Below are 18,983 nucleotides of genomic sequence, written 5' to 3'. Positions count from 1 at the left end.
TTGTTTTAGTACATTTCTGTTGAAAGAGTGCTATAAAAATGATCCATTAAGCCCGTGTGTATTCATAAAAAGATCCAGATAAGGATTTATCATAATTGATGTTATTGTAGATGATTTGAACATAATTGGAACTCCTAGAGAATTGGAAAAGGTCACTTCTTGTTTGAAAGAAATTTTTGAAATGAATGATCTTGGTAAGATGAAATTCTATTTGGGTCTTCAAATTAAGCACACAAAAATGGAGTTTTTGTACATTAATATCTAGAAAAGGTGCTAAAAATGTTTTATATGAATAACTCACATCCATGAGTAACCCGAAGGTGGTAAGGCACTTAGATGCCAAAAAGGACCAATTTCAGCATCATAAAAAAATGAAAATCTTCTTGTTCCCGAAGAATTATATCTTAGTGCTATTGGTGCACTAATATATCTTACTATTAATACAAGACCTGATAAATCTTTTGTCGTAAACTTATTAGCAAGATATAGTTCTTGTCCAACAAGAAGATACTAGAATAGAGTCAAACACATTCTTTGATATCTTCGAGGTACAATGGATATGAATTTATACTAATCAAATTCATAAAATGCGAAGCTAAGTAGTTATGCAGATGTTGGATATTTATCTGATCCACACAAAGCTCGATACCAAACAGGTTATTTATTCGCTTGTGGGGTAACGTAATTTCTTGTCATTTTATTAAACAAACTATAGTTGCTGCTTATTCTAGCCATGCAGAGATTATAGCAATTTATAAGGAAAGTCATGAATGTATTTGGTTAAGAAATTTAACTCAACACATTTGCAAGAATTATGGTATAACTTCTAACATGGATGTTCCAACCATACTATATGAAGATAATACAACTTGTACAACTCCATTCAAGGAAGGATTTATCAAAGGAGACAAAACCAAGCATATATCACCAAAGATTTTTTCACTCATGTTCTTCAAAAAGAGTGTGACATCAACATCTTGAAAATTCAATCCAGTAACAACTTTCCTAATTGGTTTACTAAAGCACTTCCTACATTGAATTTTGAAAAATATGGTACGAAACATTGCTATGCGGTGCTTCAAGAAAATCAAGTGATGTGCTAATCAAGGGGAGTTGGAAACATATTGTACTCTTTTCCTTAGCTATGTTTTTCCCACTGGGTTTTCTTAGCAATGTTTTTAACGAGGCACTTGTTTCCAATGTCTATTATTAATTATGTACTTTTTTTCCTTAATAAAGGGTTTTTCCCATGAGGATTTATCGATTAAGGTTTTAACGATGCATGATACAATCGTCATTCAAGGGGGAGTGTTATGAATTATTATTTAGTGAATGACTATGTGATTCTCCATATTCCCCCATTACTCTCCATAATTAGTGAATATTATAGAAAACATTATTATGAGTTTTATGAGTGTAGTTATGCACCACTATAATGAGCATTCATATCATACATCATCTTTCATCTTCTTTGTCTAGTATAAATAGTGAATATATGTATTGTAAAGATTGATGATTTCATCACAAGTATTGGAATAAAAGTTCTTTCTACTCTCATGTCTTTCTTTACTTTATAATTTATCTTGTTATTTGATCATATTTTATAACAAATACATGCTTTTTTTCATATAAATTTTCATTTTTGTTGAAATATAATCCATAATGCAAGTAGTATAAGAGTAGAATGGGGTGATGACTAGGATTGAGTATGAGTTTAATAGAGTGTAAGTATGACATGGAGGAGTTGAATGGTCATTAAATGGTCCAATAGAATGAATAAATAATGGTGATTAGGATTGAATAATGGGTTGTGAGTGTTATTGTATAGATTTTGGATGGATGATGTGACAATCCATTGAACTTTATAGAGTTCAAGGATTGTAGATGCCCTTAGACATATAACCCTCATCACAAGAACAAATATTTGTGCATATTTAACATGTTTTCTTAATTTATACAAGGTCCTCATTAGGTAACATACTTTAACTTAGTTTACTATGTGTATTAAAACTTTACTTTTTGGCTATTTGTTGTTATGTGTATGTTATGGTAGACAAAAGAAACATGTTATATATATTGGACTAAAATTGTAATTTATTTTTCTTGTGTAATTGTAGGTTTGGACGTATTGGATAATTGTTTTGATAAGTTGATGGTATATGATCCTGATATTGTTGATTGTTCAAGAACAGTTAGGAAATTCTTACAAAATATATTTTTCGACATAAACCTTCAGAAGGATAAGTCATGACTTTAAAATATGAAGACCATACTATAGCAGATGTCACTGATGAATTGTTAAGCTTAATCATGATTTAGATTTTTATTGTGTTTGTAAATGGTATCAAAAGTACATTGATTTTTGTAAATTTGTAAAACATCTTCATTAGGTAGGTATATAGCATTTTATGGTAACTGTGAATGTAAAAACAATACTTCTTTTGGGTTCTTTTTGTTGATTTGAATACGCTAAGCTACTAATGTGTAAATTAATGAAACTAAATATCTTATTGTAGCATAAATGCGTGTGTTGTAATTTTTGATGTTGATTATATATTTGTTTAACATTTAACAAATCATAAGTTAATGATGATCACTTTAAACAACCATTGGGAAATAAATTCTCACCATTTTAATGGTTAATTTATTATTTGACTTCATTTAAAAATAACTTATTGATTTATGGTTTATGGCTTCTTGACAAGTTAATAAGTCAAAAAAACATGTTTGTCAATATGAAAAGGACTTTTAAAATATCATTTCATTAACCCTTCAAAAATGAGTTAACAATAAGTTAGGATTTCTAACTTTTTAAAACTTCATATAACATTTTGATTTGTAAAAGAGAAATACCCCTTAAAACATGTATAAAGCTAAAGACAAACAATTTATCAAAAACAATTTATTAACTTATTGGACTTGGATGTTTTGAACCGGTTTACTGGACTTGGATAATTGGATTTCATTTATCCAATTAAGGTACATATAACATAAATAACTAGTTATCAAATATGACATTTGGCCACCATTTTCGATCGTTGCACGACTTGTCATGCGTTTTTTCATGTTACAAACTTCAATATAAGATTTAATCACTTGAAATGAAACTTCAACATTTTATGTCTCACTTAATAACCTATACAAAGTAAATGTGCACATAAAATAATAAAACTCGTTAGTAATGAGCACATTTAGCCACCGTTTTTGGTCATCGCACGACTTGTCACTTTTTTATGCAAAACTGATGTTAATGTATGAAGTCTGGTTTGCAATAGTGACTCGTTTTTAGCAAAATTGCATGGAAACAATCATGTCGATTAATTTGTGACCTACAGTGATGAGAAATATAAAAACGAGACCACCTATTTTTCAAAAACTGACGTCATAGCCAAGTTTTGTACTAGTGTCTACAAGCAAACAAGACTTCAAGATCATCAAGGGAATCAACGTAAATACGATTTTGCTTTAAAGATTGGTAATTTTATCTCGCTTGATAATTTAAATTCATAGTTATGAAAGTATGTTGCTATAATAATAAAACCTAGATCTAGAGTTTATGTGCACTTAGGGTTATTAATTGTTTCTGTTGCTTAAAGTATGTGTATAGATGCATAGAAAACCCTTCATAAATGATATCCAACTAATCTTTGACAACTTACATATGATACATATATTAATAAGAAAGTGTGGTGGTGGTGATCTTAAACTTGTTTAGTATTGGTGTATCCCAGAACTTTTTGTATAACTTCATTCTGGTGGAAACACTAAAGAAACCTAGTATTTTGGCATCTTTAATATCCAAACCATCATTTTGTTTTGCAAATAAAATAGTGGTATAACTATTGTTCTTCAGTAGTCTAGCCCATTACATCAGTTGTAACGTTGTAATGACTTGAGGTGGATGGTCATATGATAATGACATATCACATAGTTGGTAGCATCGATAATTACTAATACGATGTGATTTTGGACCAATTGGGTGTTCTACGTTTGGTTTCGGGTAAGATTGTAAGAGATTAGAACAAAATGACTGTAGTAATATAGCAATGCAGCATAATCGGGCAACATGGTGAAATACTCCAACATTTGAAGCAAAGTAGTCCGACTAGGGTTCTTGGCACTCAATTGTGGCAATGTACGGGTCCGATTAGTTCTTCTGTTTGTTGATTATTTACGATTTTTCTACATAGGATTTGGAAATGTTGCGGGCAAATTTAGGATTTATAATGTGTCGTAGACCTAGTATGAAGCAATTATAAGATTCTTGGACAATATAAGTGGGAGTTTTTGGAAAAGAATTTACAATTGATACACAATTTATAAGGTTTAAACAGTTCCTAATTAATGCTATGATATGGTTTACAAATCATATGCAATTTGTTAACATAAGGAAGCAAGAGATCGAGTTTGAGGAAGCAGAGAGATTGAATAGGAGAATTGATTACTTTAAGGGATTCAGCCTTCATATGTGTTGGTGATCATAATTGAAGAAGTGTACCATATACAAGAATACATATAACCAAAACACATATGGTAAAAGCCTATAATTATGGTAAATTACAAAGGTGACCCCAAAGTATATGGGCATACCGAAACTTGATGCTATCATTAATAATATATCAAAGTGCACTATTTTAGTCAAATAATACGAACATTAACCTCCCATCAAAATTTCATGATGCCCATAAGATTTAAGGACGAAGCACATGCTTCAATCCACATTTAACTTCTCAAACATGACCATTAATTGATCATGAGTACATATATATGAAGTTCAAAAGTACCATGGTTTTTGCCTTCTACATGCAACTTGTTTCATGTAAATACTAAATTAATCTGACACTAGCTTGCTTTCAAGCACAAAATAACATTTTAATGCCCAGGAAAATGATTTGAAGCAGTTCCATGACTCTCATCCACCACTTCTTACAGGAGATGAGTTGCATGATCATCCATGCAGCCTTAATTGGTCACTATAAAGAAAAAGATCTAAAAGCAAGCATCAAATGATGAGAGAGAGAGAGAGAGAGAGAGAGAGAGAGAGAGAGAGAGAGAGAGAGAGAGAGAGAGAGATGATGCCAAACTGATAAATTAAGGGACAGAGCAACTCCAAAGAGATTACAATAAATAATGGACTAAGAGTGAGTGTTGGAATACTTTGAAAGAAAAAGGATGGGGACCCACCATGCATACAAACTAGGCCTACATCAGATTCTTTTGATATCCTCGCCTTTTCTTGACTATACTTGTATATATACTTGTGTTATGCAGTTAACAAAACTCAACCTAAAACTAAAACAAAGTTCTTTAACTTCCTCTGCCCTCTCATTCTCTCTATATCGAACAAAAAAGAAAAAAGCATATAGACATCATAACCACTTGGCCAATGGCCATGTCCCCCACCTCTGTGGTTCCAACTCCTGAAGATAGAAATAGTACTACTACTACTACTCTTTCGAATCCCATGGAAATGGTGAAACCTCCTCATGAAAACTCTACTTATGTTGCTTACCCAGTTCACCTACAGCTCGCCTTATACCCCATAACTTTAAAGGTCTCTCTCTCTCTCTCTCTCTCTCTCTCTCTCTCTCTCTCTCTCTCTCTCTCTCTCTCTCTCTCTCTCTCTCTCTCTCTCTCTCTCTCTCACACACACACACAGACACGAAAGAACCACAACATACAAAATAAGTCTTGTTGTTTTTCTGATTTTGTTATTTATCTGCAGTTTGAAGATGTTGTTTATAAGGTTAAGTTGGAGCAAAAAGGTACATGCTGTGGTGGAACAGCGAGGACGAAAGAGAAGACGATTCTGAATGGGGTGACAGGGAAGGTTTTCCCAGGGGAGATACTGGCAATGCTTGGTCCATCAGGCAGTGGTAAAACGACCCTCCTAACGGCTCTAGGAGGACGCCTAGCTGGCAACCTATCAGGAAAGATTTCATATAACAGTCGCCCATTTTCTGGTTCTATGAAAAGGCGAACAGGATTCGTGACACAAGAAGATGTTCTTTATCCTCATTTAACTGTGACTGAAACCCTTGTGTTCACTGCTATGCTAAGGCTGCCCAAAACTTTGACTCAAGATGAGAAAGTCCAGCATGTAGACCGAGTTATAGCCGAGTTAGGGCTAACTCGGTGCCAGAACAGCATGATAGGTGGCCCACTATTTAGGGGTATTTCAGGTGGAGAGAAAAAAAGGGTGAGTATTGGCCAAGAGATGCTCATCAACCCAAGCTTGTTGTTGCTGGATGAACCGACCTCCGGTCTAGACTCCACCACCGCTCAACGGATCATAACTACCATAAAGCGGCTTGCTAGTGGAGGACGAACCGTCGTCACAACAATTCATCAGCCATCAAGCCGGCTCTACCACATGTTCGACAAATTAATCTTGTTGTCTGAGGGCTCACCTATCTACTATGGACCTGCATCTACAGCTATGGAGTATTTCTCATCCATCGGGTTTTCCACTTCCATCACAGTCAACCCAGCTGATCTTTTATTAGATCTTGCTAATGGTAAATTTCATCTTTTTTCCTTTGTGTAAAGAATTAAAGTGGGTGTTAATTATTGTACCTCCGAGAAAACAAACAAAAAAAAAGAGAGAGAGAGAAAGACCCCACCTTTACACTACTACTGCATCGATAAAGTATATAATTAAAGCCGCCTTTATCATTACAAAGCATCTTATGTTCACAAGTTGGCATAATTCAAATCCATTTCTAACTATTTATTAGCTACTCATGAACTTATAAACACTTATTAAACGACAGGAATTCCACCTGACTCCATGCATGAATACGAGCAAGGTGAAAACACAGAGCAAGAGCGGAAGTCAGTTAGGCAGAAACTCATCACTTCTTATGAAACGAACATCTCAACAAGACTGAAAGCTGAGTTATGCAGTCAAGATGCTAGCAAACATAACCATGCCAAAGATGGTTCGATAAGAAATGTGAAATCAGAACAATGGTGCACAAGCTGGTGGCACCAGTTTAAGGTGCTCCTTTTGAGGGGGGTGAGAGAAAGAAGATTTGAAGCCTTCAATAGGCTTCGAATTTTTCAAGTCATAAGTGTCGCTGTATTGGCTGGGCTCCTATGGTGGCACACTCCAACATCCCATATTGAAGATAGGGTAAGCATTATATATAATCACAAAAGTCATACACACATATATATATATATATATATATATATATATATATATATATATATATATATATATATATATATATATATATCTGGTCCAAATTATTATATATATATATATATATATATATATAACAGGGAATCTAAAACTATTTAAAATTCTTTTCTACAGATAGCAATGCTTTTCTTCTTCTCTGTTTTTTGGGGATTCTACCCGCTATATAATGCGGTTTTCACTTTTCCACAAGAAAGAAGAATGCTTATAAAAGAACGGTCATCTGGGATGTATCGTCTCTCCTCTTACTTCCTCGCAAGAACCACCGGAGACCTGCCACTTGAACTTGCCCTCCCGACCGCCTTCACCTTCATACTCTATTGGATGGGTGGGCTGAAACCCGATCCAGCCACTTTTGTCCTTTCCCTACTTGTTGTACTTTACAATGTCCTTGTAGCCCAAAGTCTTGGGTTAGCCATTGGTGCCATACTTATGGATGTCAAACAAGCCACAACTTTGGCCTCGGTTACAACCCTGGTTTTCCTTATTGCTGGAGGATATTACATACAACAAATCCCTCCTTTCATAGTCTGGTTAAAGTACTTGAGCTATAGCTACTACTGTTTCAAACTTCTTCTTGGGGTTCAGTATAACGAGAATGACTTATATGAATGCTCAAAAGGGGTGTATTGTCATGTTGCAGATTTTCCGGCTGTCAAATCAGTGGGATTAAATGATCTACCTGTAGATTTGTTGATTATGGCAATGATGTTGATTGGTTATCGACTTGTGGCTTATATGGCATTGCAAAAGGTCCGGTGAAGTAGGTTTACTTTAGGACCAATTTTCTTGAGGAAAAGTGGAATTTCAAGAGCTTTGCCATTTTGTCGGAATTGAAGAGAAATAATCTTAGATTTAGACAAATATAAATTGCTAGCTACAACTTTGATAATTTTCCAGAGATGTAGATGTATCACCACTCATGTGGAAAATATTTACACATATATATCTAACTCAGCAATTTGAATTCGAGGATATAAAAGAATCCTCGGTGATAATAAATATAATGTTCTAAATTTCAATTTTGCATATTTGTCAATACACAAGGCCAACGTTCCTTAGGGCTATCTTGGATTAATATCAAGAGACTTGATAACGACTTTTTATGGGACGAGACAAATTATCAGAGAATATTATCTGCAGATACTACAACAATTTTAAATCGGGTATTATTCAATTATTAATGTGTGTGATCGCGGAAAGAACCAAATCCAAGATGCGAACACCCTCTAGGAAGAAAACAAGCCAACGCAAAAAACATGCTTTCAAATTGTTATAATAACATGGCTAAAAGCCTAACACAAACGGCTGAAAATTCCAATCCAGTACTAATTCATACCACCCTAAAAATTTCCAATCCAACTTTAACGGGTAGTTATCAAAATAAAATAAAATAAAGTCATGAGAAAAAAGAAGAGAAAAGAAAGAAAAACCAAATTTTTCTTTTGTGTTCCTAAATTGGAAAGAAGTGAAAGGAAAATGAATTATTTTATTTTTTCTTTTCAAATCCTCTCAAATCAGAAGGAAAGTGATGCTCTCATTTCCCTCTACTTCCTCCCTTTAATGAAACTCGGGAACACTAATTTATTTTATTTTCTTCTAATTTCAATTCATTTCCTTTCTGTTCTTTCGTTAAATTGAACTTGGAAATAGGGTCGACAGGAATAAAAGATGTAATTTGGAAAAAGAAAATTAAAATAAATAATAATAAGTATAGGTGGAAAGTATAAAATTTACATATAAATAGTTATTTGTGGTTAAGAAGGTTAAATAAAAAAATAATTGACTTAACTTGGAAACTTGGGTTAAAATTGTACCGTTTGGTGAAAGTTAGATTTAACATAGTTGACCCGCTAATCTAACTAATGACCATACCAAATGTAGGTATTACAGAGGAGACTTAAGGAGGTATGAAGGTTTTGTGAATTAAAACAAAAAACAAGGGACAAGATAACAAAGGGCAAAGTCTACGTTGTGGTATGTACCCCATCCTGTTTTTACTGTGAAAGTGAATAAAGGTGCAGCTTTTGCCCATTTGTTCTCATGTACCATGTTTTTGTTTTAATTCATAAAACCTTCATACCTCCTTAAGTCTCCTCTCTAATACCAACATTTGGTGTCAGAGCACAACTTGGTGCATGCCCAAGTATCAGCCACGAGTGAAAGAAATGACAAGGAACAACAACAATGGAAAAAGATAGGTATGTTACACTTAATTACCACATGTTGTCAAGAAACAATTATGCTTCCTGGGCTATAAAAATGAAAGTGTTCATGCAAGCTCAAGGGGTTTGGGATGCAGTCAAACCTAGAATAGCAAAACGTCGTTGTAGAAGTCAAGAAAGACAAGATTGCATTGGCTGCCATCTACCAAGGTATAGCAAAAGATATATTGTTGACTTTAGCGGAGAAGCAATTGACCAAGGAAGCATGGGAAGCCTTGAAAGTGATGTTCATGGGGGAGGATAGAGTGAAGATGGCAAGAATTCAAACCTTGAAGGCGGCATTTGAGGCTTTGAGCATGAAAGAGTCGAAGGTTGTAGACGTGTTTGCTATGAAAGTGAGCAAAATTGTGAGCACTATGCTTGCCCTAGGAGATACAATAAAAGAATAGTATGTAGTGAAGAAGCTACTAAGATATGTTCCATCCAAGTTCCTACAGATTGCTTCAACTCTTGAGCAGTTTGGAGACTTGAATGTGATGACAGTTGAGAATGTAGTAGTGAGGTTGAAAGCTCATGAAGAAAGCATGAAAGGTCATGTTGAAAATGAAGAAAGAAAACTCCTTCTCAATCATCAAGAGTGGAAAGAAAGAAACAATAAGAAAAACAAAGAGGACTCCAAGAAATTACACAAAGGAAACCATGAATGTGGTAGTGGCTCAAGAGGGCAAGGCAGAGGTCACGAAAGAGGCACCACCAATAACCGTAGTGGCTGTGGAGGTCATGGTTCTCACCAGCAGAAGAGTTGTGAACCATCTAAAAGTCAAGACAAGAGTAAAGTGCAATGTTACAATTTTCAAGGCTTTGGTCATTATGTTGCTGAATGTGGAAACCTAAGGCGTGAAAGAAAACAAACATCAATGAACCAGCTTTGTTGCTGTCAGTTCTAGATGATTCTTCAAAAATTATTGAAGTTCATTTGAATGAAGAAAATGTAAATCCACAGTTGAAGGTAAGTGACCATGGAGGTCGTGGTTCTCACCAGCAGAAGAGTCGTGAACCATATGAAAGTCAAGACAAGAGTAAAGTGCAATGTTACAATTTTCAAGACTTTGGTCATTATGTTGCTGAATGTTGAAACCTAAGGCGTGAAAGAAAACGGGACTTAAATTTGGCTCACGATCACATCAACGAACCATATTTGATGTTGTCGGTTCTTGATGATTCTTCAAAAATTGTTGAAGTTCATTTGAATGAAGAAAGCATGAATCCACGGTTGAAGACGGGTGGGGATGAAGTGAGCCAAACAAATTTATGGTACCTAGATATGGGAGCAAGCAACCACATAACAGGAGACAAGGACAAGTTACGTGACCTCAATCAAATGATCTAGGGCTCAGTAAGTTTTGGAAATGGGTCTAAAGTTAGAATTGAAGGGAAAGGCTCAATAATCTTCCAATGCAAAAACGGACAACAGAGAAAGCTCCAAGAGGTATATTATATACTAGACTTATGCTTTTATATATATATATATATATATATATATATATATATATATATATATATATATATATATATATATAAGTCTTGGTCAATTGGCGGAAGGTGGAGAGGAAATTCGTATAAAGGACCCGTTTTTATGGGTCAATGATGCTGCCAGAAAGCTACTCATGAAGGTACAGAGGTCTTAAAAACGACTCTATAAGATTACTCTGAATGATGTAAGAACGGGATGCTTGCTTGGTAAGATAATGAAGCCAATACGGCTTTGGCACAAAAGGATGGGTCACGTAAACTTTGATGCATTGAAGTTTATGCCGGACAGGAATCTTGTTGAAGGAATGCCAAAGATAACTAAACCTACACAACTCTGTGAAGATTATCTCATAGGGATGCAAACCAGTAGACTTTATCCAAAAAAATTCTTCATACAAGTCAAATAAGAAGCTTGAACTGATACATAGAGTTTTATGTGGGCCCGTCACACCTCCCACACCCTCGGGGAATAAGTATTTCATGTTGATCATCAATGATTATACAAGAGCCATGTGGGTCTATTTGATGAAGATCAAGGATGAAGCTTTCCAAATTTTAAAGAACTTCGTGGCAATAGTAGAGAACGAAACATGAGAAAGAATGAAAGTGTTCCGTACATACTGAGGAGGTGAGTTCCTTTCGAACTATTTCACCTCATATTATGAGGATAGTGGACTCAAGAGACACTTTACAAAACCATTTTCTCCACAACAAAATGGTGTTGTGCAGAGAATAAACATAATAGTCTTGGAGATGATAAGATGCAATCTAAAGGCGATGAGAGTACCAGACGTGTTAAAGAGAGAAGCTTTAAGTCACGTTGTGTATACTCTAAATAGAGTAAACACAAAACCTCTCAAGGAAGCTACACCATATGAATTGTGAACTGGAAGAAAGCCAAGTGTAGAACATCTTAGGGTGTTCGGTTGTGTTGCTCATACGAAAGTTTCCAAAAGACATTTAAAGAAGTTAGAAGATAAAACTAAGAAGATGGTTCATCTTGGAGTTGGAAAATGAAGAAAGGCGTACAGACTATTAGACCTAGATATGGGGTCAATTTGTGTGAGTAGAAATGTGGTTTTTGAAGAAGATAAAGAATGAGAGTGGTAAAAGGCAGTCAAGATCAAAAAGATACTAGCTATGAGTTTCACGGTGGAAGGTTATGACCTAAACGACTTAGAAGATATTGAGGTTAGATCGATACCTAGTACTCCTGAAGAAGTTGACTATGGACTGCCATAAATCAAAGAGACATGGACTGAAACTTGGCCGGAGCCCATTACATCTCATATAGACTCACATACAAGTCCACAAGTTAGTCTAGTTATAAACCCATCACACGATAGTCTTGTTACAAATTCACCGCCACCACACCTAACGTTTCCTGTAACTCCAGTTTCCTCTGTCAGTTCATCGATCACGGAATCAAGCTCCACTAGTGGTGGTGCTCCCAAGCGATTTCGATTGTTGACTGATTTGTACGAAAACACTAAGCGATTATTGTTGGTTCACAATGAGGAAAAACCTACCTCATATGCAGAAGCAAGTGAGGGAACTAAGTGGGTTGAAGCGATGAAAACATAGCTAAATTCAATTGAAAAAATAAGACCTGGAATCTTGTTGAACTCCCAAAAGATCGAAAAGCCATTGAATTGAAGTGGGTATTCAAGGTGAAAAAAGACCCAAATGGAAGAATTTTGAAGCATAAAGCAAGACTGATGGCACATGGTTACGTTCAGAAACTCGGAATCGATTATGAAAACAAAATCGTGGATGAGCTTGCTGTAAAAACTGAGCGTGTGAACGTTCTTTATGTCAAGTTAACAAATGCCAACAACCAGATTGTTGATCTCAAGTCAGAGAACGATGTCATTCGCAGTTGTATTACTGATCTGAATGATGAGTTGCACAATCTGATAGAGACTCACAACTCTCTTTTTATTGTTTTCGTTCGTCAACATCTTGTAGAGAAATTACAGCCTATCTTCTCCATGTTAGACAGGATTCAGGGTGTTTCGGAATCTTCCATTCCAAAACAAAGGGGAGAAGCAAAGAAAGAGGCAAAGAATGTGACAACTGAAATTGTCAAGAAACCAGTTGTTGGTGATGATTATAAGGAACAAAAGCCCAAAATAAACGAACCGAAGGTTAATGCCGCTTCGAGTTCGAGAGGCAAAGAGAATATTATCGATGACAGTGAAGAGGAAGAACCTGTGTAGCTGAAATTGATGAAAATAATCGTATAGTCCGAGAAGTTGAAGAGGCTTTCTCATGAAGCAAAGGAAACTTTGAAAGCTCATAAGACTATCTTTGCTCTATGGACACTTTAGCGAACTCTGAAAGAAGTCGTCGAAAATCCGAACGTTTACTGGCTTGAGCCTATTGGATCTTTCGACTTGGAGAATTCTTCGGATTTACAGCTCGATTTTCCTATTACTCTGAAGGCTTTTCTCTTTCGCAACTTTGATCTGATTGCGAACGCTTCTCTAGCTGATAAAGGTGCAGATCAGGCTCTATGTTCGTTTTATTTGAAGCACATGCGTCCACAGTATGAAACGTGGAGCTCAAAGAAGATTACATATGTTAAGGTGCATGGACCAATTGAAACTGGGAGCTTCATCAATGCTCATTTCAAGGTTGCTCGTGGGGCTGTGAGCTCAACTCACGAATTTACTCTCGTAGATCTGCCATGCCTCAACCCATTTGATTGGATCTCTCTGTTACTTATACTGATGAAGGATCAATAGAAGTTCGAGCCTATTATTGGACATCTAAAATGAATGTTGGTATGCTACATCCAAAAGATTGCGAAGATGGATGTTCATGGTTTGCAAGTCCTTACTGGGAATAATGCCAAGGCTGTTCAAAGTGCAAAAGCGTCAACAACAATGAAGAATCTGCCTTCCTTATTGACACAAAGGGGGAGATTGTTGGGATTATTTAGTGTTGTGTCAATAAATGTATTGTATTGTTTTATTTAATCCTTTGTAACGGGCTAGGCCTATCCACCCGATATTGATATGTTAGGGTTAGAGTATTTATAGTGTCACACCCCCAAACCAAGGATGGCGGAAACGTCCGGGGGTGGAGGACTTCATGTAGAGTATCACAACAACGAGTATAATAGTGCTCAAAGTAAATACAACCATCATAAATATAATTGAAAAAGTTACACCAAAGTATATGTTTACATGATTCAAATCAATTACATTATGATACAAAATGAATTGTTCGACGATTTATCGTCCCATCCTCAAAACGTGGTTGATTTCATGTTTCACTGAATTCCTGAGAATACAAGTAGTTTTGAAAAGTGTCAACACAAAGGTTGGTGAGTTCATAAGCTTTTGACAGTAAGAGTTTGAAAATCGATCTTTGTAAAGAGATGTATGATACCAAGAAAAATCCAGTATTTTCCTTACAAAAGTTATGTAGTCCTAAATACCAGGACCGAAAATGAACAACTATTTGTCATACTTAAAGATATAAAAGTGGTTTTAAATTGGCATAAAACCCTTTCTGATGTGAGAAAAAATCCGTAATGAATGATGTGTAGTCTTAAATACCAAGACCAAAAGTATACAATAAAGTATGTAAGTGTTGATGTAAAAAGTGATTTTAAATCGACATAAAACCCTTTTTGATATGAAGGCGTACAAGTATTTTTCCATACTTAAAGTAATTTCAGTGAGCTAAATAGACATAACTCGCTAATTTAAAGTTAGAACCCGTAAATCTTATGATTGTTAATACCACATGTGAGCTATCATAACCATACTTGACATAGACGGCCTCGTAATACGACGTTCTTCAGGCGTCGCCGTTAAATGACACTTGTCACCACAGACCTGCCGGTCTAGCTGTTGCAAGCAGCTCTGGTGTGGGTTTGTCAAACCCCAATATAGATCTATACACAACTATCACGTTCTCCCTACAAGAGACTCTGGTTACAATTTACAGGACTTTTTGACTTTGTTACTTTGGAAGTAACCCGAAGGGAATGACTCACAAATTTATTCATTAACAGATTTACGTGAACTAAACTGAAAACCTTTGGTAAATAAGTTTGAGAAGTAAATGATACATAAACTATACCTATTATAGTTTATCCAAAACGTTTGTAATGTATAAGAATTCTTTTATGAATGCTTTAATGCTATGAATCCATAAACTATGCTCATTATAGCTTAATATACGTGTTCTAAATGAATGAATAATCTTATCATGAATGACTATATTTCAGTTTATGATGATAAACTAACAAGGAAACACATTCAATATTTAGAACTTATCGTTATACACTTTGCTCAACATAATACAAAGTGTTATGAAAGTTATAAGCTGTTAACAAATTTTCAACCTTTCTACACTGTTTTTGAAAAGTCATAGAAAAATCATACGAAGTTGAAAACTAAATCCGTAAATTCTGAGAGTTCCCAAAATGGGTCTAGTTTACTCATAATTTTTATCATGATTTTTAATGACCTCCAACTTGGGTGAAAAAGTCCATAATCACAGACTGGTCCGGATTGGTGTTTGAAATGATAGGCAGTTTTGTAAAAATCACCATAAATTGTAGAAAAATCATATGGAGATGTGCAGGTAGTAATTTTAAAGATAAGAACTGGAACTACTTACACCTGAAACAGTTTTTCAAACAAAAATGTTTAAGTTGTCCAAAACAGTCCGTGAATGGAGTCCAACTTTTCTGATGAAAGCTGTTAGAAAATTTTAGTTATGTTCTTGGTGTTTTAACTTGTATTCCCCCCCCCTAAAAACTTAAGAAAACATAAAAATATAGGGGTATGAACTCACCTTGAGTGATTTCAGTAGGTAAGTGTTGAAGAAGAGAAGTGTTCAACCCAAGAACACTTGAAGAATCACTTGAAGATTCGAAGATCTAACAAGAATGTGATGATGTTTGTGTAAGCAATCTTTGATTTTGAGTAGGAGGATGTGTAATAATCGTAAGAAAGATGATGATACTTACTAATTGTAGGATAAGAGTCTTGGAGTATGCCTTGAAATTCTCGAATTAGAGAGAAAAAGATGAGAGAGTTTGGAGTGTGATTCTTGGTAAAAATGAGAGAATGATTAAAGTGTGAGGAGAGAGGATGGATGTTCCAGCCCTAAGAACGTGGGAATAGTTGAAAATAGTGAGAAAGGACCTATGAAGTGACTAGGGATGGGCTGGTGGTGAATAGTGACATGGAGTGGGTATGGGAGTGGTTGCTTGTGTCATAGAAATAAGTAAAGTCAACACTCTACCTTTGTACTTCACCCACTCTCTTTTGGATAAGGTTTTATCCTTAAAAATGTGATTAATTAATAGTTAAGGGTCCTTATATGTTAAAATAAAGTTTTTGGTGAAAATTTCATGTTAAAACAATTAAAAACGGGCCTAAAATGCGAATTTAGTCGAAAACCGGGAGAAAAAGCATTCCCAGCGAGACCTCTCGGTCCTAGGCCGAGGTTCGGTCCCTAGGCCGAGGTTCGGTCAGGCTGGTGCCGAGCCGGAAGCGAATGCGAGCCAGAAGAAGAAGGCGAAGGCGAGGCTTAGTCCGAGGGCTCGGTCCGAAGGTCAGAAGCAAGGGTTCGGCAGGCCATCAGAAGAGAAGGTTCGGTAGCCATTAGAAGAGAAGAGGTCAGATCCGAAATGTGCCGAACGTTCGGGTTCAGTTGAGGCATGCGAGGTTCGGGCCCGAGAGGACCTTTCGGGTTCAGTTCAGCAGCCTTCGGCTCAGAAGGGTTCGGTTCCTAAGAGGACTTTCGGTTCCTAAGAGGACTTTCGGGTCCTAAGAGGGGTTTCGGTTCCTCAAGCCCGTTTTTCGCGTAGACTTCCGCTTTTGGGCTGTTTTCGCCAAATTCGAGGGTCGGAATGCCCCGAGTGATTATAGAAAGTTGAGAGAGATTCCACATACTTAGAGAGATTTGGGAGAGATTTGACATACTTGGAGAGATTTCACATACAAAGAGATATTTGGGAGAGATTTCACATTCGTAGAGAGATTTGGGAGAGATTTGACATTCTTGGAGAGATTTCACATACTTAGAGAGATTTGGGAGAGATTTGACATTCTTGGAGAGGTTTCTCATACAAAGAGAGATTTGGGAGAGATTTCACATACTTAGAGAGATTTGGGAGAGATTTGACATTCTTGGAGAGGTTTCTCATACAAAGAGAGATTTGGGAGAGATTTCACATACTTAGAGAGATTTGGGAGAGATTTGACATTCTTGGAGAGATTTCTCATACAAAGAGAGATTTGGGAGAGATTTCACATACTTAGAGAGATTTGGGAGAGATTTGACATTCTTGGAAAGGTTTCTCATACAAAGAGAGATTTGGGAGAGATTTCACATACTTAGAGAGATTTGGGAGAGATTTGATATTCTTGGAGAGATTTCTCATACAAAGAGAGATTTGGGAGAGATTTCACATACTTAGAGAGATTTGGGAGATATTTGACATTCTTGGAGAGGTTTCTCATACAAAGAGAGATTTGGGAGAGATTTCACATACTTAGAGAGATTTGGGAGAGATTTGACATTCTTGGAGAGATTTCTCATACAAAGAGAGATTTGGGAGAGATTTCACATACTTAGAGAGATTTGGGAGAGATTTCTAATAAGAAGAGATGGAGTGAAAACGATTGAGAGAGGTTTCATTGGTGACCTTTTTGAGTGTCCGGCTTCGCAATGCAAGGTCCGTAAACCCCGTTAAGCCTTGTTTAAGGATCTTGCATACTCCCGATGAGTATGTAACATTGTTTTATCGGTTTGGCTCTCCACGTACCACCGTTTTAGGTTAAGGAGATCTAGATGTACGCACTTTTCGATTTATGATCTCTCATTAGAATAGAGAGTTGTTTAGAAGTTACATAACGTAAACTCTAGTACCTACGGGCAAATTAGGTTGACCGGTTTGACTTGTTGACTTTAGTTGACTTTGACTTGACCGAAAATTGACGGTTGTCACATATAGTGCATGTATACACCGTGTTTTGTTAAGAATCTTGTAACCCTACTCTGCCTTTACAGTAGCAGTTCTTAATCGAGCTCTTCTAAGGCAATGCTTTTAATCATTCGGCACAACTTTGTTCTTCATTCTTGGTGTTTTGATTTCTCTACCTGTTTGAATCTGATTGATCTTATAAGTCTTATTCTCTTCAAAAGTATTAGAGAATTTCAACATGGAAGATGTTATGTCTAGACGTACACCTCTTGAGAGTTATTTGAAACTCTCCAAGAATCAATCTCACAGACGAGATAAGACAATGAAGAAATGGTTAAAGTTCCATACGACTCAGTAGTAGATAGTATGATGCATGTGATACATGAGTTTAAATACATCTCCAATCTCCAATATCATGTCTATACATTGAGATACATGAGTTTGAAACAAATGAAAATCACTAGACTTCAAGAATCATTAAGAGAAAGAAAACAATTAAAACAATAGAAACATTGAGACATAAAGAATTCCTTACTAGCTAACTTTGTAGTGCCAGATTATCATTTTGTCAAAGTTTAAGAATCTTAACTAATACCTAGAATGTTCATGGAGCTTTCGGTAAAGCGCGTAAACTATTAAATTTTTAATTTTCAAGCTTTCGAGACAAGTCTTTTTATGCTTTTTACTTCTTGTAATAGCATAAACATAACTTTGACCAACCCTAAATTAAGATAAGCAATTATTGTTAAGTTTGATCATATCCACTTGACAAAGCATAATGAGTGTTACTTGTGAGCGAGGCTACGAAAAATATCAGAAGAACAACCATGAAGTCAAAGTTTCGAGAGAAGATAGGAAGCATAGTTGAAAACTTGACAGTGAAGCCAAGCACCGAAGTGCAGTTGAAGAGTGTGAAATTCAGCACTTGATTTTTTCCTTCAATGTACATCATCTTTCGGCCTTTAGTGATCGGAAGTAATCCGAGTTAAGAAGTAGTCCCAGACTCCTAACTGTAGATTGGACTAGTAACTTCAGGACTAAGTCTACCATCATTGGTGAGTTTATATTAGGGATTTCATAGGCCCATGGGCCCTAGTCCACAAGTAATTAGGTCGAACGGTTATCT

The 18,983-nt window shown here is 35.9% G+C and overlaps 1 protein-coding gene across 1 annotated transcript; it reads left to right on the top strand.

Moving 5' to 3' along the window:
- Window positions 1-5,292: 5,292 nt before the first annotated feature.
- Window positions 5,293-8,220, top strand: ABCG14 (ATP-binding cassette 14). Its single transcript, XM_079029567.1, has 4 exons — window positions 5,293-5,554; window positions 5,726-6,518; window positions 6,774-7,135; window positions 7,322-8,220. The coding sequence occupies exons 1-4, from the start codon at window positions 5,387-5,389 to the stop codon at window positions 7,964-7,966; spliced, it is 1,968 nt and encodes a 655-aa protein (XP_078885693.1). The 5' UTR covers window positions 5,293-5,386; the 3' UTR covers window positions 7,967-8,220.
- The last annotated feature ends 10,763 nt before the right edge of the window (window positions 8,221-18,983 follow it).

Source organism: Lactuca serriola, chromosome 3 (assembly GCF_051521515.1).
Source record: "Lactuca serriola cultivar US96UC23 chromosome 3, Lser_US96UC23_V15, whole genome shotgun sequence".
NCBI classification, from domain to species: domain Eukaryota; kingdom Viridiplantae; phylum Streptophyta; class Magnoliopsida; order Asterales; family Asteraceae; genus Lactuca; species Lactuca serriola.
Note: the sequence above shows the minus strand (reverse complement) of the source record. Positions and strands in the feature narration are given on the sequence as shown.